The sequence below is a fragment of the Rhamphochromis sp. 'chilingali' genome (genome assembly GCF_963969265.1).
Source record: "Rhamphochromis sp. 'chilingali' genome assembly, chromosome: 6".
NCBI lineage: Eukaryota > Metazoa > Chordata > Actinopteri > Cichliformes > Cichlidae > Rhamphochromis > Rhamphochromis sp. 'chilingali'.
Genome location: NC_137933.1, coordinates 1,841,701 through 1,866,281, shown reverse-complemented (window position 1 = coordinate 1,866,281; position 24,581 = coordinate 1,841,701). Strand labels below are relative to the sequence as shown.

Here is a 24,581-nt window from a genome sequence, read left to right as displayed (position 1 = left end):
CAGGAGTGATACACCTCCTGCTGTCAGGCCTGCAGGTACCACGCTTGTGATGAGGTCCACTATTTCATAGTAGACAGAAATTATTTTTTGGAGTGGCACAAATCATTTTGTGTGGCATCTTATTTGATGTAGAACAGCTGATTGTTCTGTAAATAGTTTTAAATGGTTATATAAAAAAATTCTTGGGTGCATTTTTAGGTAAATAGCTGCATTTAACTTTGTTGTTTGCAACACTTGTGTTTAGGTTTTCAAAATGTAGAATTTATATTTGCAGAAACATTTTTAAAGAGGCAACTGGAAAAGCATGCGTCTGTTTAGCCTGTTGCTAGCATCACATGACGTTTGATAAGCAAAACAAAATGGGGAGACAAACTGCTGTTATAAAATACTTTTGGCAACTTGATGACATTTAAATATTACAGAGTCATCACCACACTCTCTACTCTTTAAGGATCTGAGAAATGCCTGAGATTACACACGTAGAACAGACTCAAACATATCCAGTTATGTAACACTTCCTTGAAAGTTAAACTTAATGTTGCTCAGCACTGCACACGATAAACCTACAGACACACCAGACTGTAACATTTACATATTGTCTGGCTTTTTATAATTTGGTCAGATAAACATCCCCTGTGTTTCTAAATTGTGAATCTTGTGAGGCTGTTCGATATTTTTGAAAGGAACCAATAATAACGCCTATCCCTAGCTGTTTCACATTTTGGTCAGAAGTGAACAACTGTGGTGAAACATTTTCTCAGTTAAAACACAAAAACATAGAAGAGAAGAGAATTTGATCTCAAAATAACTCACTTCTTTGCTGTGTTTTGCAGTGATGCATTTATCTCTCCCTATCTCGCTCAAAGAAAAAAAAATACTATTGCTAAATTTCACTCTTTAAATTTTAGATTAACATCCATCCATCTTCTTCCGCTTATCCAGGGCTGGGTCGTGGGGCAGAGAACCTCCCTCTCCCTAGCCATCTCCTCCAGCTTGTATGGGGGAACACCAAGGCGTTCCCAGGCCAGCAGAGAGATATAATCTCTCCAGCGTGTCCTGGGTCTGCCCCAGGGCCTCCTCCCAGCCCACATGCCCGGAACACCTCACCCAGGAGGCGCCCAGGATCCGCGATCTCGTTCTTTCAGTCACTGCCCACAGCTCGTGACCATAGGTGAGGGACGTAGATCAACTGGTAAATTGAGAACCTGGCTTTTACACTCAGCTCTCTTCACCACAACAGGCCAGTACAGCACCGATCCGTCTGTCGATCTCCCGCTCCCTTCTCCCGTCACTTGCGAACAAGACCCTGAGATACTTAAACTCCTCCACTCGGGACAGGAACTGGTCCCTGAGCCACAGTGGGCACTCCACCTTTTTCTGGCTGAGGACCATGGCCTCAGATTCGGAGGTGCTGATTCTCATTCCCACTGCTTCACACTCGGCTGCAAACCGTTTCAAAATGGTTTTTTAGGGCTTTTATATTAACATTTTGAGACATTTTAACAATGATAACAAATGACGACTGATGTGTGCCTAAAAACATTGTTGGCTCTGAGAAGGAAGACTGTAAAGCAGCAGTTCTTACTTTTGTGCCGATGGTAATGCCATAGGGCAGCAGTTCTCAGACTTTTCACATTGAGTACCACCTGACTGACATTAAAGTACAGTAGTATAGGCCTGAATGTTATTTATCCTAACATAAACAGGATGAGTGATTATAATAACAACTGTACTGTATTAAAACATTCACAGCAGGTGGGATATCCGGTCTTTAAGTGATGACGTATGAACCCTGCTTCCGGGTTAAAAACTACTGTGTTTTTAACATGTTTTAATGTTTTTTATCTTGTTCTGTTTGATCTAAACAAGCCCCTAAAAACAGTCAGTGATCACTGTCAGCCCATCTCGGTTTTTATTACAACTGTTCATTTTAAAAATCAGTTTTTAAAACCTTAGGATGTAACTACAGCCCAGCCCCAGCAGCAGTATATGAATGACTAACCTTGTATTGTGGATGGATTATCTCAGTTGTTCTCCTGGCTGAAGTTTGGTCTGTGTACAGCATCCTGCCATGCGATTGCATTTGTCTCTAACCATCAGGAACCCTCACGTTAACTTTTATCGAGTGGAAAAAAGTTAGTGTTCATCCTCCAAATTCACTGTGCTAATGTGTTTATATTATGCTAACCATACCTGTGTCGTAGGGGTGCAACAATACTCGTATCGATATTGAACCGTTCGATACAGTGCTTTCGGTTCGGTACGCATGTTTATCGAACAATACATTTTTAATTTCCTTCTGACGATGCTGTCTGTGTTGAGCGCTCAGTGGATCTGCGCTCGACAGTGCAGCCTAGGCAGAGTAGTCGAACGCAGATTCACTGAGCGCAGGGCAAGCTAGCGAGACAGGCGCTAAGCTCGTTGCAACATGGCAAATTGAACCTCCCCCACCCTCATTCAGATCTGGCGTTTGGAACTATTTTGGTTTTCATGTGACGTATGACCCTGAAGGTAAGCGCGTCATGGACTAAAGTAAAACAGTATGTCGGATGTGCCACGCAATGCTCAATTACATGGGTGGGAACTAGTGTGTTAGCGCAGTTAGCTCGTTCACGTGTTGACGCCGTCCAGCCCCACGCACTGGGAGATCCGCGGTAGCTCGTTAACGTCATTTCAGATTAACGCTGACAGCACTAATAACTTTTCACCTAATAACTTTGTGATGAACTTATTCAGCTACTAAACCACTTCCTGTTTTTAGAGAACAGTTAGATGTAGAGAAGAGACACCGCAGCTCTTTCCAAGAACATATAGTTTTAGAAAAGGGGAAGAACCTGTTGATTCTGAGTGACGTTGTTATTTTTACACACATACACGTATAAAAATAAAAGTACGCAGGCAGCAGTTCGCAGGGTGTGTTTGCTGCTGCCCACGCGTGTAAAAACGACTGCAGTTCTCTGTGTTTTCTAACTCAGGTGTCTTAGCTGAAGAATTACAGGATGATTTAAAGAAATCCCCTGTCAATGCTCAAAAAACACAGGCACTTATTTCTATAGTACATGTTTTAATCAATGGGCAGTTATGCTCGTACCACACATCTAATGTTATTGTAAAGTATGACAAAGTTGTGGTTCGAACTCATTTTACATGGTGGGCCACCTACAGCCAACTTTAATCCTAAGTGGGCCAGATCAGGGAAACTCCTCTTCCTGTCAGTGTACGGAAGTTTAACTGCACTTTTAATCCAGGAGATATTATAATGTCCAAAAATACAAAAAGAAGTGCAGCTGCAACAGTCTGTCATTTTTCTACATTGTCAACACGATTCATGGCCTTAAATTGGAAGAAATAAATGTATCAAATTTAAATCGTTGCTTAGTGCTGGGCCATATCATACCGTTCACGGTAATACCGGTATAATGTTGGGCAACGATAAGAAAATGAAATATGGCGATAGAATATGGGTAAAACGCGCATGCGCAGTGGCTTTGTTTTCACATGGCGGAAAAAGAATGGCGGCGGCAGCGACGGAGAACGAGAAGGGCGAAAGCGGATCGTTGAATGAAACGGATGAACCAGAACTGGTTTGTAAAAATGCTGCAGCTTCACTGGTGTGGAACTGGTTTAGCTTTCGTCCGTCAGATACACAACAAAGCACTATTTTTGGTAGAGCATGCTAGCGGCCGTTGTTATTACAGTGTTGTTTGGAAAATACGGCGCACTTAAAATCATCCTTTGAATTTTCTGAAAGTCGACAGAGCCCCTTATAATCCCGTGTGCCTTATGTATGAACTCTGGTTGTGTTTACTGACCTCGAAACGATTTTATGTACACGGCGCTCAAAAATCTGTCAGATGTTTCAGTACGACCCGCATTGTACATTGTGAACCTGCAATGGAGCATTACGGCTATCGTAGGCGGAGCCTGGCGGAGTGATACGTACTGCACCTCAACATGATATTACCGTATTGTGTGTGTGTAACCTCTTTTTAAGTTTTGTGGACATTATACATGGTTATGCTGAGGATATGTCGGCCAGTTTCCACTGGAAATGCCTTTTGGTTAAACTGTCAGCGAGGAATTTGCATTTGCACTGTTACATTTTTATATAACTTTAATGCAGATAAAAAACAGCTGCTTGTTTAAGTGAAAATACATTAGTGCAAAAAAACCCATCAAAGTTGTGGAGTTGTAAAGTGCTATACGCTATATTTTTTATTTTTATTGTGTACTTGCTCATTTAACTGTTTATTCATTACTTAATTACTACAGTGTAGTATGAATTGCCATGAGAGAGGTCTTTACCTGCAGGAAAAGCTGTAAAACTTGTGAAAAAACAGTTAAAAGTCCCAAATTTATGACCTCCTTAACCTTTGGCCAGATTAGCATCTTTGCCTGGATGATTCAGGGCCCTAAACCTGACATCCCTGGTCTATAATCTTTGCGCTGTCTTATAGTTCCTGGCTAAAGAGTATTGAGGGCCAATTACTTTAATCAGCCACGTAATTCAGACATTTTTGACTGTGGTTGCTGGCATGGTTTTTACAGTAAAGCAGCCTGTTGTTCTTCTGATATTACTGTCTCTTTTGACATAAGGCGGGAGTGTACAGTCTTGCACTGTGCAGGTAAACAGTCAGCTGTGCAAGGATGGCACTGCTTCAAATAATGTCAGTTGCCTTTGTGGTAACATGCGTTTGAAATGCTTTGCAGCGTGCACTGTTTTGATTCTTCACACACCTGAGTACAGACTGGTGTTCACAAACACGTCTTGGTTGGCTGCTGCTTCTAAACATATCGTGGGTTGTCGGTCTTGCATGCTGCTCAGTAACATTCAATATTTATTATTTACTGCTATTTGTGTTTATGTTGGTTGTAGCTGTGGTTTCCCTACTGTGATATTTTCCTTGTGCTTGTTTTAGTTTTTTTCCCAGCAGGTGATCAAACGCATTTTTAGTGTCTTTTCTCTCCGTCTCTCTTCTCCTCTGTCTTTCTGTTCCTCTTGTTGTTGAGCCTCTTCCCAACTTCTCTTTCCCTCGTCTTTCACCTTTCTATCCCTAGTCCTGTCAGTTTAGAATCTAATAACTTAAAAGTAGTGCTGTCAAAATTAACGCAGATTACGCCGTCATTACGATTAACGCGATACAAAAAATATAACGCCAACACATCTGGAGTGCAGAATGACTCAAAATCCCTGAAATGTTTCTGTCAACGCATTTCGGGCAGTTTGTCTCGGCAGAAGGAATTTTATTTTTACAGAAGCACTTCCAGCTTAAAATATCACATTGAAGCGAAGCTTATGTTAGTCAGGGATGCTGCTAGCACTTTGGCTAACGTGTCACCCAGCTTGCTCACGGAGCATCGGGGGCTCGGTAAGTCGACCTCGGACATATTGATTGATGCCAAGTGGATTGCAACAAACTGCAGACCTGTTAATGTCGTTGGGAACAGGCGCTTTACAAGCTTTGGTTCCTCGTCTCAAGGACTTGAAGTGCCTCTCCAAGAGTGACACAGAGAGAGGATAAATGTTCACAGTTTTTTGTTTACATGAAGGTTTAAGATGTTCAATAAACATGTTAAGTGCCTATATTTTCCCTTTTTTCTGTTTGCTCATGCAAAATGAAATACGATAAATATAGAATAAAAATGAATGATATTTAATTGTGATTAATCAAGATGAATCCACAGTAACCCTGTGATGAATCTGATTAAATATTTTCATTGTTTGACAGCACTAATATATATTATATATGAGTGTAAACTTACCTATTAGTATATAGGGTTTTTTTTAAAGTTGTATTTCACAGGAGAGAAGCTGTGTTAAAAGACTGAAACTATTCATATTCTCTTTGAATTTAAGCATTTAACATTTTTTGTGTTTATTCTGCTTCATTATGTTGCATAAATGTCAGTTACAAGCTTAAATATAAAGTTGAAAAAGTGTAATTGCAGCCAGGCTATTGATCAAGCAATTGCGATTAATCGCAATTAACTACAGAAAATTGTGAGTTAGTCTTTTTTAATCTATTGACAGCACTACTTAAAAGTAAAAATAAATAAATAAATAATAAAGATCGAACAAACTATGACAATCAAGTGGGCCAGTATGATAAAAGCTGTAACGATCTGTTGGGCTGTGACAGACAATCCTGATTGCTACAGTCCAGAGAGGACAGGCAAAATAAACCCCAAAAACATATTTCACTTGTTGCTGCTGCTTTTTACAAATGTCATTTCTCATAGACCAACACCCAGTTTTTAGATGCCAGCTTGAATTTTGTTTAAGTTCCAACCTCTGCTTCAGAGGCAGCCACATGTGACCTCGCAGCCACATCTGGTGCTGCAAGACTCCAGAGCAAATATCTGTGCTTCCTTTTATTGTTGTGTTGTATGTTTTGTCTTCATGCTGACGTTTGATCCTTCAAATATATGAGCAACTGTTTTATAGAAATTTACTTCTGGTAATAAATAAATGCATTAGCCATTTCCTTATATTATGGGTGCAATAAAAACTCAGGTGGAGCCTAAAAGTTCATTTAAATCATGTTTAAGTTTCAACGTTTGGTTTGTTTTTTTAATACACACATACATCAAAAAGTGCTCACACAAATATGACAAAGAGACTTTTCGGTTCCAGAAACAGAAAGGACTCAGAGTTTTTTTCTTCTTCTCTATTAATTTTACTCTTTTCCCTCCTACTAGCCGTGAAGCAGTTGCCTGACAGAAAGTTACATTTTTACCTTTACATCAGAGAGGTTTAACGCATCAGTGTTACAATAAAACTGTAACACTGCTGGTTGCCCACGTTGTGACATGCATGCGTGTTGATTGCGTCTTTAACACATACCTGGGGAAGGCATCGAAGCAGTAAGTCTTGCGTGTGTCAGGGAAGGCCACCCGCAAGCCCGACATTAGTGGTGAGTGCAGGATGACGGCAGCACATTCATAGCGAGCAGCCAGATCGATGGTGGGCACCGTGCCGATGCTCTGACCATACAAGATGATATTCTCAGGAGTTACACCATACCTTCACAAAGACACACAGAAAAGCCACATTCATTTATACTGTGATGTTACTCAGCATACACAAGGCTTCACACATGAAACACTACATAAACTACTACAGGCTCATTTAAACCATCTGTGACGCCATTTAAGCAGCAAGTGCTTAAATTAGAAGTTTAAAACTAAAAGGCAGTCTGAAGGGGTCACATTCGTGCTGACCCTGGCTGCAAATATGGGTTTTTGCTAAAAATAAATTAAATAAATAAGATGAAGGTTTTTCTGTCCATATTTTACTCTGGTTCTCTTGTTGCTGGCTAAAGTGAGACAGGAAAATCCAGCTGTCAGCTGTAATGTTAGTTTGTAGAGCACTTAATGAACGAGGACTGTTTGGCGGAGAATCACTTTGAGTCAGGCGATGTCTTCTTTTTGTGTTCCCTTTTTTTGAACAGTATATAACACAATATAATATATAATATATATATTTTCATCCTAATCAGCAAAATATTTAGATTCTTATATTATTGTCATTGGAGTTTAGACTATGTTTGTACATTTAACATTCAGCAGCTTTCTAAATTGAATAGTTTATTTTACAATACAGAAAAACAAAGACTTTACCACAGTCAAAATTATTAGACCTGATAGACCCAGGTGCCAATAGTCATCTACTAATCATAAGGTTGGCCTTTCGATCCCTGGGTGCTCCCTGGGTGTCCATGCCAAATATCCTTGTTTAATGATATTAGAGTGAATATTGGATAGAAAGCCCTTAAACATAGAAAAAAGTGTTTTTGTGAAAGAGTGAGTCTCTCAAGCTGGACCTTCAGTTCACCCCACAGATTTTGAAAGAGATTCACGATTCCTTCCACTTTGATTGGATTCCTGGTTCCAGATATACTTGAAGAATGTTTCTTTGGGATGCACGCCACTCCCTTCTTTCTCCAAAAAAGCGTCTCAATGTCCAAAGAGCTCTAGTTTCATCAAATAAAAGGATGCAGTTCCAGTATTCATAATGTTTGTCCACGTTGTCCTCCGTCTTGATGGTGTCTCGCCTGCAAAAGTGGTGTTTTTCTTGGTCTACGACCTCGCTTTCCATTTGTGTTCAGTGTTCTAGTGGTTGTCCTCTTTGAGACTAGAATTCCCAACTTGGCCAAGTCCTTCACTTCTGTTTTGGAAGACAATTCTTGCTAGTTTGTTCCCAGTGTCTTTGGAATCTTTTGCTTCCTGCCTCTGCCAGGCCTGTTCTGTTTGAATTTCTTGATTCCCACTCCATTTCATAACACTATTGTAACTTTGTATATTCATCTCCTGCTTTGTTAGTACCAACAATTCTTTTTCTCAAGCATAAACTCATTTCTTGTGTTGTTGGAGCTGCACTGCTTTTATCATCTAGTATAAATCTAGATGACAATGAATGTGATCTTTATGTTATCACCCTACTGGTGTATTAAAATAATGACACTATTATGAGATTCATAATAAACTGAACGTTGCTCCTAAATACGTTTGTATTGCAGGTCTGTTTTTTGTCGTGGGTGAAACACTCAAGCATGTATTAAAGGAAGCATCGAAGCAAAGAATTTGTGTGGAGCATTTTTTTTATTATCGAATTATTTGAATTAATTGATGAATTGTTGCAGCCCTACATTTAATTACTGAGAAATTCTTTCAGTAACAGTATGACAGTGGATCAACCATTAGACATGTGACCTGGAAACTGGCATAGCGTTTCCCAGCTTCTCTTCTAAAGTACTGCAGTCCTGACAGAAAACAGTTAGTCTGTCAAGCAGAGGAGTTTCTGGATGGCATGTCCTCTTGCCTTCACTCACAATCTGGAAAGGAAGCTTAAAACAAACCCTCCCATTCCCTGACAGTGCTGGGAAACAAACTATACCACAGCAAACACACAAAGGTTTTTTTTGTTGTTGTTGTCGTTTTTTTTTTTTTTTTTTTTAAACCATTCTGTTTCCAAATCCAGCTTTACAAAGGATTGGGGGTAGAGGTGCTGTGTTGGACGTCCCCTATGAAGAGATGTCATTGCAACAGCTCTTCAGATAACAGCTTGGGTGTGACTAATCTTTTGGCCTAGACAAGTACTTCCTCTGATAAGCAGCTACTGAACTGCGCGGTCATCCTGACAGCTGATTATGACCTGACACATGGATGGGCAAAGTCCCCGCTGGGTGCCATCTGACTCACAACTCCCTGGACTTTGGAGCACCAGACAGAACATTGTAAGGAAAAGAGACTCATCGTTGAGAATGAATGCAACTGTATATCATGGCTACTAAACGATGAAGAACAAAAAGAAGAAGACCAAGCAGATGGACATCATCAAATGACTTTCATGAGCCCTCAGCAGACAAAAGGCATAAATGTGTTTGTTTTTTTTTAAAATGGCCAAAAATTACAGATATGTTTTAAGACACCCAGTGGAACATCTTGAAAACAGAGCAATTTACTGAAATGACCTGTTTTTCAGGGATAAATATCGGGAGTCAGTCAACACTGTGAAAAACAGTGGTTTAAGAATAAGATCTCTCAACAACATGGTGATTTATGGTATGCCGTGAACAATGTGGAAAAGAACGCTTAAGAGCCATAATATCTGGCAGATATAATGCAGAACCAGCTTCAGCAAAGGTGATGTGGTATCTTCAACACTGTGATCGATGCAATTATGTGCAGGAACTTCGACAGCTGCCGTGGAGTCCAGTTCAACAATGACCAAGATTGAGTCATGAGTGTGTACGTCATAGGAAACTTGCACATTTTGTCAACAAAATACATGTTTTAAGGCAACATTTATCACTATAGGGACAATGCCTTTTACATCCTCCACTTCCATGACGGTGAAGGACCAACATGGCAATTGTAAAGAAAGTGACACAGTGGAAGCTGTGGCATTACGAATTCTGAATTTAAAAAAGACCTAGTTCAATTCTGCAGTTAGTTTAAGAAACAAATGGAAAAAACTGACAGAGTTAAGCTGAAAAATACAAGAAACTGCATCATATTGAAGATATTAACAAAGAAATTGGAGAAACAGAGGGGCGCATTATCAGTGACTACCATTAACCAGTGCTCCCCCTTGACGGCAGAGCGGGCTGGTTACGAGCCGGGAACGAGCTCGCAAAGAGCACGCGCATCTTTGCAGTCTGAGCGGTGCAGGGCTGTAAGGGAAAAGGAGAGATGCAGACTGATGCAACAAAAATAGGGCTGGGTATCGTCACTGATTTCTAGAATCGATTCAATTCCGATTCACAAGGTCCCGAATCGATTCGATCCACGATTCGATTTAATTCGATTCGATTCGATTCTATTTAAATCTGGGAAATTTTGACAGTCAGAAATATTATAATTCAGATCAGTACATTTACATATTTTTGTATCAATCAAAAGGAAGCTGACACACGCAAGACTTTATCACAGGTGTAAGCGTCACAGCAGATGCCTTTGTGTCAAAGTAGCTGAAGATAAAACACAGAAAAACATGAAGGTGATTTTCCTGGCCTGGGATTTTATAAAAATATTCTGCAGTACATCAAAAACGAAAGAAAACCATTAATCAACATATGAACATCACCTCTGACGTTACAGCGGTTTTATTAGAGACACAGTTAAGCGTTTTACATTTTGAATAATTTTAAAAAGTTTTAATTTGTTCAGTATTGAACAGCAGAAATGAGGTTTTCTTTTCGGAAGAATGTAAAAGGGAAAAAAACAGCGGCCGACAGCCTGTAAACAGCGGTAGACTTGTGCGTAACAAGCAAGCGAATAATGAAGAAAGCGAAACTGTTCGAGAGAGAGAGAGAGAGGGGGGGGGGGGGGGGGGGAGAGAGGGGGAGGGAGAGAGAGAGAGCTGCGCATCGCAATGGAAGCAAAACAGTAAAAGAATTCATGACGATGTTTATGTGAAGCGTTTGGATCTTCTTTTGCTGCTGGTTCGGTCAATATTGTTTGGAGAGAGATCAAACTAACAGCTTTAGAATCGGCTCATAAAGGGCGTGAACACAAAGCGCCGACCCGCCGACAGATCAGAATCAGCGAGCTGTCGGCTTTCAGCCCCGACTGTGAGAAAGGCGACATCTAACTGATTCTGATCCGCTGTGTGTTTAAGTCTATGTGCAGAATCCCTGTACCTGCTCTCATTTACTGTTTGGTGGTTCTTGAAATTTTGTGAGATGTCACCAGAGATTCTGGCATTTCGGACAAAATAAATTTATATTAAAAAATCAATTTAGGATTTTAATGAATCGATTTTACGTTATCCAAGCCAGAATCGATTTTAATCGATGAATCGATTATAAAAACCCACCCCTAAACAAAAACCAGTAGGGTGTAATGCATACACTGTATTCTATAGCACACAGGAGTATTAGCCTATTATGTACAATTAGAAACAGTTTTGTGACAACTGACGAAACAAAAGAGCGTCCTGTGTGTGCAACAGCACAACAAAGCATTACCTTTCCTTTGATTAAATGCACAAGTGGTGCTGGTCATTAGCTGCTCGCTAACTGGGTAAGGCTGTCATGGGTCTGTAGCTCTGACCACTGTTTTAAGAAACATATTTAGTTTTAAAGTAAGTTACAGGGCCTGCCTTTCTGGAGGACTAAATAATTAAGAAATAGAATATATTGGATTTATATTTCAAGCACTGGGAATATATAATAAGGGATTCTGGATCAGCACCATGATGCAAACTTGCGGCCATAGTATATACAGCAGGGGTGTCAAACTCAAATACACAGAGGGCCAAAATTCAAAACTGGAACAAAGTCGCGGGCTGACGTTAATATTTATTGGGAAAAAAAAAATCTTCCTCCAGATATAAGAATGAATCTTTTCTTATGGACTCAAACACGTTTTGCTGAAAAATTGAATATGTAACAAGCAAAGCTTAATACTAAACAATATATATATTAGCTGTATGATACCAGTAGGCCAGCTCTGATAGTAATTTGGTTTGACACCTATGATATACAGTATTCTGGAGAAGGTATAAAATGTCACTGTATGTGTGTGCGTGTGTGTTTGTTTTATATGTATAGACTTTTTTTTAAAATTATTAATCATGATATAACATGGTTCTTGATGAATGTGGGTTGTTGTTATTCTGCCCCTTTTTAACTTTCAGCACCATCTCTGCTCATGGTCAACTTCACTCCAGCATGTTTTCTGATGAGGCGAAAAACTGGAGCACCAGGAAGCACATGTAAAATGTCTACACATAGAAAGGCTCTGAATGGGTGAGACATGCAAGTCGGTAACACCACAAATTAATAATCTCAAATAAATTATCAGTTATGGGTAGGGATGGGTATCGGTAGGTTCTGACATAAACGGTAGTAACCAGACCGAAAAGCAGCGCACATTTCAGTGCTTTATTTCGGTGCTTTTTTTCCCCCTGAGATGTCACACACTTTAGGAGCCAATCATTTTAATAATAATAATAATAACAATAATAATAATAATAATGGATTTATATAGCGCTTTTCAAGGCACCCAAAGCGCTTTACAATGCCACTATTCATTCACTCTCACATTCACACACTGGTGGAGGCAGCTACAGGTGTAGCCACAGCTGCCCTGGGGCAGACTGACAGAGGCCAGGCTGCCATATCGCGCCATCGGCTCCTCTGGCCAACACCAGTAGGTGGTGGGTGAAGTGTCTTGCCCAAGGACACAACGACCAGGACAGAGAGCCCGGCGACCTTCCGGTTACAGATACGCTTCCCAACCCCCTGAGCCACGGTCGCCCCCCCATTTTACCTTTGCAAGCGTAGTAGGTGGGCCCAGGTATGTACGTTCTTTTAGAGCAGAGCTACAGATTAAAAATGCCCAAGGCGAAGCGGTGAAAAGTCTGGCTGTACTTCACAGCAAAAGATGCAAACTCAGCAGCAACAAGTGCTTTAAGCTGATACTGTGATACTGTCAAAGGAGGTAACACCTCGAATCCGATGAAACACCTGGCGACGCATAGCGTTTTTTTTAAAAGCCGAGAAATGCGCCGTATTTGATAGCTTGCTGCGAGACCTCACACCGAGCACATCTACTGCGGGTGTGGTGCCTGTTATCGACCCGGAGTTAGCAACATCCCCCAAAAACCCGAAGAGGAGAGTCCTGGCCCCTAGCCCTGCCAGTGTAGCAGAAATGATGAGGATGATGATGCAGCAGCAGCCGTTCTTCTCTGCGTGAGTAGCTTAATGTTGTTCGTGTGTAATTTACGTTGAGTTTTAAGAGCTACTCTGTTATTTCTTTAATTATTTCAAGTCAACATAAGTGAAACGCGAGAGTTGCAGGGACATGCTGCTGTTTATTCAACACAAGGAACTGAATTTTTAAAGTCCAGTGAGCGGACATGTAACATCAAAGAAAAAGAACAATAACACCATTTAGCAATTATTAGCGTGCCAAGGCAACTGATCTTTTTTTAAAGCAAATGGTTATCTTCAAAATCTTACTGCTGCACAAAACAACCCAAGTCCCTAGAGGCCAAGTAAAAGACCACTTTAATTAAATTCCAGTGTTAAGGCCCATGCACCTAATGATTTTCCTCAACATCTGATTAAAAAGATATTGAATAAACATACAGCTGCTCCTCAGGTGCTTAGGTTCCCTAAGGCAGTCTGATGATTAATGCAGTTTTATGCTCATGCAGGCTACTCCTGGAAGCGTTGGGGAATGATAAAATGTTTCATTTAAATGCTAGATGTGATTAGATGCTCTCCGTTTTCATTAAGTGGCATTAATACTATGTGTCAAATGGCATATTAACCTCAGACGTGTTCATTATTGATTTGTTTATTTACGTAATGATCCCCCTCAAGCCTATGATGTAATTCAACATGAAGGAGACAGACATTTAACTTTCCATTGTTAAGCTGATCTGATATTTGAATAAAATATTTTCTGATCCTTACTCTAAATCAGGGGTCGGCAACCCTGGGCACACGTGCGAAGGCTTAACTGATGGCACGGCCATAGCTGGACTGGCCATCGGGCATACCGGGCATTTGCTCGGTGGCCCAATGATTTTTTTATTTGTTTTTTTGTAACGGTATAAACAATGAAAGGCGTTGGCCTGGCCAGATGCTGGCCGGTGTGTAAAAATAACTAGATGTTTGGTGGTGGCATCGCGGAGCTTCCTCAGATTCAGTAAAATTAACAAGTGGTGGAGGCCAGCAGGTGGATGAGGGAGATCGGAGGCAGGAGGAGGAGAGACCCGAGGCGGCCGCTGGTCCGAGTGTCAGGTGAACTGAACTTCAGGTAAGAAGTTATGACCTGCAGTCCATCTGGGTCAGATATAAACCAAGTTTAGGTGGAGTTTATTTTCGTTGTGCTGACTTTTTACAGTCAGTTACAATAACTCGTACTGCTACTAGCTAGCAGGACGGAGTTTCTATACAGCTGTTGCTATGAATTTACTAATAGTAAAATTTATTTTATTCATAAGGTTAGTTATTAGAGTTGCCAACCGTCCCGTATTCAGAGAAATTATTACGCGTTTGGTGTTGAGCTGAAAAAGAACACAGTTTGTCCCGAACTTCAGCTAGAATGGAAAAAGACACAAAGCTGGAGTTATTCTGTCATTACGCTGCACAGCTGCCTCTTCTTCTCTCATTCTCCCCCCTCCCTCTCTCATGTTTCTACTTCAATCATGAAACTGATCAATGATCAGCTGATCGTCTCTCTTGTTTATTTATCGCCCACTTTGCGCCAGAAAGAGGAAACCAGCGGATGTCGCGCTAAACAACAGCAGCACGTTTAAGCTTGATCAGCTGTTGTTAGAATATATTTAATATTAATTTCTAGTATCAGCTGATGTTTGCTGGAGCCACAGCTGTAAAGCTGCTGGTCATGATGTTGGTTTGGATATGTGGTGAGAGGGAAACATGAAGATGAAACCAGGAGACGTCCTTACTGAATCATCAGAGCTGAACAGGTGATGGAGAAACAGGTTTACCTTTTAGGTCACATGAATGAGTTGAAGTTATGAACTGTTTCTGAGACACAAATAACACCAGGATCCTTTTCTAAGCAGCTGACAGCTGGTAACTGTGCAGGGGCGGGTCTAGCAAAGTGTTGCCAGGGGGCCAGGTAGGGCATTAACAGGGAAAGGGGGCACAAAGACATACTTTCTTATTCTCATTTAAAATGTCTCACTGAATCTGAATCTTACAACCAAAGTTTTTATCTGATGTAAAATGTATAGAAATCATACATATACCAACAAGACTGTGCATCACTGTCACAGCAGCATCTGTTTCCATTCAAAGGCTTTATGGCTTTAATACCTGGGGGGCCGGTCTCTAGTCTAAATGCTCGATTTTCTGTCCCAGTCCAGCTCTGAGCACGACACACAGTGAATTAATCTGAGAAGGTGCATTAAAAAAAATAAATGGCGCACCACCAGTGCACATCGCAAATCAGCTCACATAGACACATTAGTTGTGCCTCTTCTTAATGACGGTATCTTAGCTAACAACCCCAACTACCAGATTCAACTTGTAATTGGCTAAAAATAACTTCGCCTACCGGTGAGAGGAACGTTGTTAGCTTTCCACATTCTGACACTTCAAAAGCTTCAGCAGCTGTCAGCACAGCATCAGCACCACGGAGATACACAGATACATCCGTAGACTCGAGACACAAGGCGTCTTTGGGACTTTCAGGTGTTTGGACCAATGTTTTCTTTTCTGAACAAACCAGAAATCTTTAATGAGCAGCTGCATTTGTCTCGCATTAACTGGCTGAGTTAATGCCAGTTAATGCAACATCGAAGCAGCTGGAATCCACAGCTGTGCGTGTTCATGGAGCTGCATTGTCACCTGCTGGACGTCACTACCTGACAAGGTTAACTGTCTTCAGAACATTGCAGAGGCCTTATTGACAGTATTTGGCTCTAATATCTGTGTGAGCGGATTTTCTCTCACATGAGTCTTCAGGTAGCAGAGATTTTCCTTGTTTGAGGTGACCAAATACTTATTTTCCACCCTGATTTACGAATAAATTCTTTACAAATCCTACCATGTGGATTCATGGATTTTTTTTTTTCACATTCTGTCTCTCACAGTTGAAGTGTACCTCTGGTGCAAATTACTGACCTCTGTCATCATTTTAGGTGGGGGGACTTGCACAATCGGTGGCTGACTAAATACTTTTTTGCCCCACTGTATTATGACAGCAGGCCAATCTACTGGGCCAATCTGCTCATTCCAATTCTATGTTGTTCTTTGTTACACTACACACCAGTAAGGACTCTTACGTAGGATTTATAGCCCTGCAAACGTGTCCATCTGCATACACTTTTCGGTCGGACAGAGAGGAGAAGGGTTTCCACCCATGTGAGATGAGATCCTGACTGCAAATGGGACGCGCACGGCATATGCAGCTGCTGAATGCTGATTGGTTGACAGGTGGAATAGAGTCAGGAGGGATAGCGCAGTTTACCATGAACCGGAGAACTGTGAAGTGCCCAATGACACTTTTCACACTCAATTTCACTTCAGCTCTTTGTATGTTGTAATGTCATGCTCTGTTGCCACCAACAGCACGAGCAGGAGTGGCTGCAACACATACACTCTTACTCTTGTATACTGTCTCCATCTGAGGCAGACGGGTAGTCCCTGCAGCAGACAGCGGACACACTCTCTCCGCTCGACTATAAAACCAGCTTCAGGCTGAGCGAAAATAAGAGAAGAGCAAATCATTTCACTGATTAATAAAAATGTTTCTTTTAGTTTGTAGTAGTTTTAATCCTAATGTTATTTAGTAGTTTACAATAAACGCAGTAACTGTTTTCTTTGATGTCCATGTTGCACTGCAGGTCATGAAAGCACTGATGTTTGATGAAGTCTGCTGTTTCTTGACATGCAGCAATTTTCACTTATGTGCTGATTAAGTATATGAAACAAGTGTAAGCATTAAATATGAAGAGACACAAACGCAAAAACATTAGTCTGGAATTGGATGTTGATAAATGGATTAGCTGCCTAATTTTTGTGATAATTAATTAATGTAAGTGGTTTATGATTCGCTTGTTTCATCATCAGAAATACGACAAATCACTGTTTGATTTCAAGTGTTGGAAAATCATGATTGGCAGTTTTCCCATAATTAAATACTTAATCCACTGAATTCTCATAATAACACTGGAAAGTTATAACTACTTTAGGTTAATGTAAAATGTATATTTCCTCTTGCTGTACATGAGCTCGACATACCTCAAGAATGTGAAAAACACGACCCAGCTCCAAGCTCAAGTGCTGAAGCACATGCTTTGAATTGCAGATTATACATTAATTGTTTATGTCAACGCAGTAACTCATTAAATTAACTACATAAAATGACAAATACCTTTCTGTCTGTTTTACACTGCATAATTTCACACGTACCTGCAAACATAACCAGCATGGTACACGGCGTTCACAAGGCGAGAAAGTCTCATATGTACACACAAGTATTATAAATGCAGCACACACACACACACACACACACACACACACACACACACACCCAAATGGAAAGAAGTCCAGCCATGAACCTGCACGTGCACACCTGGACACATTTCTGTTGCAAGAGGTCTGAGATGAAACTATGGCTTTGTAGATCTCATTACTTTTTGAGTCAAAGCACAATGGCAATAATAATTTAATGCATCAATGGGAAAATTAGGTAAAAATTGTCTTGATAGGTAAGCCCCTGCCTTTAACTTTGACCAACATTAATCAGCAACACCATCCTACCACCATTAAGTTATCTAATATCTTTTATCAGTTACTGTTAAAAAGTAAAGAACTCAATTATGAGTCTAGTCCTGCAGGCAGAGACAGCATGAAGACGGACATATGAGGCATAAGCTATATAAGCTATCGACGAGGAGCTGGAGAGTTTAAAAAAAGAAAGAAAAACAATCTGTTCATTGGAGATGGTTTAGACTCAAAGTATGAAAACGAGTCCAAACAAAAGGTTCAAGTGCTACTACTTGCTTCCACCATTTACAGCAGCACCATAAAGTGTTACACATAGTGTGTGAAACTGTGTGCTGCAGCTCAGGCCATGAAGCCTTGACAGCCTTCTTCATTAACACTATATTTTAGTATGCAGTAGTAGGATGTTGTAGATGATCTCAACAATAAACATGCAGACCATCCACACTGACCTGTTGGACATTAATCCATGATTTAGGACCAAATACATTCCACGTGAGAAGACCTTCCCGAAGTGGGGGGCCCGCCCCCTGGGGGGGGGGGGGGGGGGGGGGGGGGGGGAATGAAAAGGGGGGAAAAAACAGAACGCTTGGACACTGCTAGCACGGGGCGCCCACAGAAACGCAAAGCAGGAGATGAAGCGGCGCTGAATATGTTTCCAAACCAACTTCATTCTAAGCCAAAGACTAGAAAATCTGGTGAAGCAAATCTGCCCTTTGGCTTCACCTGCACAGGTGCTGAGGTAGGTCTCCCTGCAGGGTTGGTTTTCCCTGCATCAGGAGCAGCGCTGGGCTGTTTAAATCACAGACAAACAGGATCCAACAGCTGTTTATGTTTTTGAACCCATTTTGTACAGAGAGGCATTTTTTGAAAAATGTATTGATAACAATGTTGAACATTATTACACAGGAAAAAACAACTACATGTAAAATAATGACACCGTGACGCCGCTGCCTTTGTAAACAGAGGGACAGTAACTGCGTGTAAAACCTGCAGACAGTCAGATTAACAGTATTTTGTCTCTATCATTCTGCAGTTCATCTCATGTAAACAGTAACGTGGCCACAGCGTGACGTGAATTAAGGCGCATACCTTTGACACCCGTGTAGGTGCGGACGCAGCGTAAACGAGTTAGTAGTTTATTTTATTACCTGTAATTTATTGCTGTTTACTTTTATTTGCTTAATTGTTTACTAAATATTTGAGGTGTGAAATAAACAGCAATGGAGCAAAATATGGGCGCGTGTGGTTGGAGGATGTGTTTGTGCGCGTGCATGCGCGAGAAGGGGGGGCGAACATTTTTCTTGTAAAACAAAGGGGGGGCCCAGCAAAATAAGTTTGGGAACCACTGCTCTAAAACATAAAGTCATCTTGGAGGCAAAGTCTCTGGTCAGTTATGAGGAAAACGTTTGAGCTACCAGCTCGGTCTGCATGAGTCTGCAGACCAAGAGAAAGCAGCAGCATCACTGGGCGAACGTCTTCCAACACAGCATAGCGACCAGCATCGCTTAAAATAAGAAGGATGTTGACCCTCCAGAGAGTGGTGGATCGTCAAGTTGCTTAACCAGCAGTGAGCTGGATAAGCAAAGCTGGACCGAATAAGTCGGGATGGTGGTGCATGAAGAGCTCTACATAAAAATGACCGCCCCTGACATTTATTAACACACAAAATGAGCAAGAATGAACAAAGTTGCTTCAAAGTGTCAGCTTATTTCAAATTGAACTCAAGAAATTTTACCAAACACACAAACTGTTTTTGAAGCATCAAATAAATGAGCATGGTGGCCACATTTCTGTGATAACGCGCATGTCCATGAATCCTGAATAATTCAAAACGTTATGTATGAAGGCACAGTAAACAAAGTCCACATCACACTGAACAAGATTTCAATAAAATTCAGCTTGGATCCTTTTGAATGTCAGTGATTTTTAAATGCATCTGCTTCTAAAGTAGGGCACAGAGGCTCTTTGCGATTTCCCTTCTGTATGTATCATGTTGGGCATTAAAATTAGGGGCGGGTTTTGATTATCGATTTATCGATTAAAATCGATTCTGGCTTGGATAACTTGATATCGATTCTTTAAAATCCTGAATCTATTTTTAAATATAAATTTATTTTTCCCGAAACGCCAGAATCTCAAAATTTCAACAACCACCAAACAGCTAAAACAGTAAATGAGAGCAGGAACACGGATTCTGCTCAAAGACGTAAACACAAAGCGCCGACCCGCCGACGGATCAGAATCAGTGAGATGTTTGTTTTCTCACCGACGGCACGGACACGCTCGGGGCTGAAAGCCGACAGCTCGCTGATTCTGATGTTTCGGCGGGTCGGCGCTTTGTGTTTACGTCCTTTTTGCCTTAGATTCTGAAGCTGCAGGTTTTATCTCTCTCCAAACAATATTGACTGAACCAGATGCAAAAGAAGATCCAAACTTCGCTTCACATAAACATCGTCATGAACTCACTCTGACTTTTGCTGTTTTGCTTCCACCACACTTCATGCACAGCTCTCGCTCTCTCTCTTCAAGAACAGTTTCCCGTCTAAAAATCTGTTTTCTGCATTATTCGCTTGCTTGTTACGCACAAGTCTACTGCTGTTTACAGCGCTGTCGGACGCTGTTTGTTTCCCTTCTACTTACTTCCAAAAAGAAAGCCTCATTTCTGCTGTTCAATACTGAACAAATTGTAACTTTTTAAAATTATGCAAAATTGCAAAAGGCTGTGTCTCAAATAAAACCTCTAACTTTGCTCTGCTTCACGTCAGCAGCATCAGGTAATGTTCATATGTTGATTAATGGTTTTCTTTCGTTTTTGATCTACTGCAGAATATTTTAAGGTCATCTGCTATAAAATTCCAGGCCAGGAAAGTCACCTTCACGTTTTTCTGTGTTTTATCTTCAGTGACTTCGACACAAAGGCCTCTGCTGTGATGCTCACACCTTTGATAAAGTCTCACAAGTGTCAGTTTTCTTTTTGTAGAAATAAAAATATGGAAATGTACTGATACGTGATCAGGCAAAATTTACCCGATTTAAATCGAATCGAATCGTGGATCAAATCGATTCGGGACCTTGTGAATCGAAATCGAATCGATTCTAGAAATCAGTGACAATAATCAGCCCTAATTAAAATTATCCATGAAAGAAAACCTGTGCAGGTAACATACTGTACTGTATTTATAGAAACCATGATAAGCAGGAAACCAGAGGCAGATGAGCAGAAAACAGGTGAGTCACATTTCCAATGGTTCCACCTGCCAAACCTTTCTTTAGCCCTGAGCATGTACTGGGGGCAGGAAGCTTTATTAGCACCTACACAGCATAGGAAATGCAGTTTTTAACAGCCACTGGCAAAGATTAATTTTGTGCCATGTAATCTTCCAGCAACTTCTCTGTTTCACTTTAGCCGCATTTTATGAGCTCAAATTGTTGTCATAAATATTTTGTACTTGTAAATCAGACTGTGTAGTTGTTAGTTTTGTACCCATGTAAACCAAAATATCTGAAAATTTTATGTTTGTGCATCTATAGATGACAATTTGTGTGTGTGTGAAAAATATTTAGACAAGTTACAAATTTGTTTTTGTTCAGGTCCGGTTACAGATGCAAAGCAAAAAACTACGTGTAAAGCTGCGCTCAAGTTCCCTGGCTGTGTGTGAGCTTCAAATTGCAAGTATGAATTTTGACCTGAATTTTCTTCTTTTCACAAATTTAACTGGAGAACAGATGGGTTGGGCTGTCAGAGGGGGCTTTACTGAGCTTCAGGTCCTGGAAGGGCAATACAGTTTGAAGCTGGAGGATCTCTATATAAACATCCCACAAGGCTCATATAAGCTAGGTCCCTTAACTTTCAGTAGCTGTTGAAAGGATAAAGTTGTGGTAAACCAATGGTCAGTGTCAGGGAGTTTTTAATGTTTTATTTGATTATGCTTCAAATGTTATGTTATACTTATGTTCACATATTTCACCAGACACAGTTTTCTGTTGAAACAGGAAGCTGACCCTGTGACCCTGTGACATTTACCGCAAGAGATCTGTACAGAAATACACATCCGCAGAAGTTGACTTGCATTATGTTATTCTTAGAAATTGACTTGTAGCACATACACTTTGTGACACACACACACACACAGCTTACACACAGACAGCATCAGGACCTGCGTAACAGGAAATGTGATTATATTTGCATATTGACGATGTAACCTATAAAAATAAACAAATACTGCAGTACGGTGTGACTCTCTGTCTGAGTTTCACCCGTGCTGCACGTTATCAGTATCAAGTGTCTCAGTGTTGTTTATTCACCTGACCGTTTGTTAACTGTAAATCTCTGACAGTCAGAATTACCATTATTACTTTCACATAAAGTCAGGGCTGACCCGGGACCATTGCTGTCAGTCACACTGCACAGGATAAAGGCCCTTTCACATCAGACGTGGCATTCGCTGCGCTCACAGCTAACTAAGAGCAAAGAATCCACAATGTGTGTTGTGCTGGCTGCTGCGCTAGCTTTTATGTTGTTTTCTTGTGGCTGCTCTACGTGTACTAGATGCACCTGCCCCTCGTCGTTTCAAAACGTATCTCTGATTTTATATCCTCTATGACAGTGTGTGTTGTATTATGTTCACGTTTTTAAGTAAAAACATGAATCACTCGATCATAACTAAGAAAGCTTTGTAACTATCCCGACTAGCGAAGAGTGTGTCATTTCCACAAAAGTGCTTTCCTCCCCGAGGTCCACAGAGCCGTTGAAAAGACTGTGGAGGTCCCTGCACGTACACCTGTGACAAAAAGTTCACCGAACTCAGACACGCACAGAATGTTTTCCTTTGTGGTGATGAAGGAAAACGCTGGCACCTTTGCCCTTCCAGGACCTGAACCTCAGTAAAGAGTCCCTCCCACCGCCAAACCCATTTGTTCTCTGATTGGATAGCTAAATTTGTGATTGACATGACACTGACCAGTCAGCTGAAAGGAAGAAAAATCGGGTCAAAATTTATACTGCAAGTTGAAAGTTACACACAGCAAAAAAAAGTAACTTGTGTAAATATTTTTACAAACAAATCTTTTTCTTAACACACACAAAAAATTCTCATCTGTGGATCTGTGGATAACATGCACATAAAAATTTCAGACATTTTGGTTTACAAGGTTACAAAACTCAGTTCACAGCTATGCAGTCTGATTTACAAGTACAAAATATTTATGACCACAATTTGAGCCCAAAGCATTTGTGTAGTGGGCGTTATCTCAGCACACACTTGTAGGCATTGTCTGATCCACAACACCCATGTGTTATACTCACTTGTTCCTCAGCATCTGCCAGGCCGCCTCGATGTCCGCATACAGGTTCTTCTCTGAAGGCTTGCCGGTGCTGACTCCGTAGCCTGAATAGTCGTAGGAGAACACGTTGCAGTTTATCCTGGAGCCCAGGCCGATGTAAAAACTGCACATCTGCCCCAGGTCCACAGCGTTACCGTGGGAAAACAGCAGCGTGTAGCGACTGTTCGGAGCGCAACGCACAAACATGCATGCTACCCGGTTACCCCGGCTGCTTCTAGTGGTGAACACTTCCACTGCATCGAGCTCTCGCTGGGAGTATTGCCAGTCTGCCCGTTCGGTTAAATGTAAGCTAGTCACCCCGTTAGCGTCGGTGTGCATGGAATACGTGGGCTCCGGTGGAAGGAAAGCTAGTTTGGCCGCGATGCGACTCGGACAGGGTGGACAGCAGAACAGCCAGCACAGCTCGCCGATAGAAAACCCATTCATCCTGGGGCCTTGTTCTGGCATTTAGGCCCGGGGTTACCTGATTTACTAACTTCGGCTAAAACAAAACACGCGGTTCGGATCTGTTTCGAGATCCGGTGTACCATTAACAGACCGCAGCAGGGCTGGAAGACAAGCTGAGCGACGTCTCGGCTTTGCAGCTACTCGCTAGCCGGCATACAGGTGGCTCACAGCAAAACTCGCAGAAATTGCGACGCAACATTTACGTTTATATTACTTTACACCACTAAACTGTGCCACTACTGGTCTCAAAAGCACAGTTCTACCCTTTGAAAACATCACTTGCTGTAGCTTTGTTGCTAATATATTGTAATAAAGAAAGCAGCCATCTCTCTTGAATGGTGACAAGCCGGTTTTCCGGTACAACCGGATATCCTGCCGTAACAAAGACAAAAAGCCGTAAGATATTTTAAGGGAAAAAAACAAACATTTTCTTTATTGAAAAAAAAATCCACACACACACATCCAAAAATCTTCATTTGTTTATATTTTGCGCTTTAAGGAAAAACAGTCTGTTCAATTCCAAAGATCTATTTTCTAAACTTGGGCTGATCCACACTGTAATGTTCGGGATCTGTGGAGGTGACCGATAAAGTTGTGTTTTTCTGTCCATCACTAAAATCACTGTTGTTACCTTTTATATTTTGCTTTACTATTATAGGATATATACCTGTTTGATTGTTCTTGTGATTTGGCGCTATATAAAGTTAACTGAATTAAATGTCTTCAAAATAGATGCATATAGTGTGGCATTTATTAATACTGTAAAACCTTGTTTAGGTACAAACTTAAACACATCACCTGACCTGTGATCTGAGCGGTGATGGTGCCCAGAAACAGAATGAGAATCTGTGAAAACATGAGACAAGATTCTTATATATATATATATATATATATATATATATATATATATATATATATATATATATATAGTCAAAGGAGCTTGCAAAGAACAGCGTCTGGACTTCTTTAAGTTGCTTGAAGACGTTTCACCTCTCATCCGAGAAGCTTCTTCAGTTCTAAGGTCAAATGGTGGAGAGTCCCAGATATAAACCTAGTGGGAGTGACCCCCCA

General features: G+C 41.0%; 1 protein-coding gene across 1 annotated transcript in view; it reads right to left on the bottom strand.

The window, feature by feature from the left end:
- The window catches only part of abhd17c (abhydrolase domain containing 17C, depalmitoylase), a 31,000-nt gene extending 7,114 nt beyond the window's left edge, over positions 1-23,886 (bottom strand). The window contains exons 1-2 of the mRNA XM_080885611.1: positions 23,026-23,886; positions 6,845-7,024 (exon numbers count right to left, since the gene is read on the bottom strand). Of these exons, the coding sequence (XP_080741737.1) occupies positions 6,845-7,024; positions 23,026-23,510 (665 nt within the window). The 5' untranslated portion in view covers positions 23,511-23,886. The remainder of the gene's footprint in view (positions 1-6,844; positions 7,025-23,025) is intronic.
- Between the last annotated feature and the right edge of the window lie 695 nt (positions 23,887-24,581).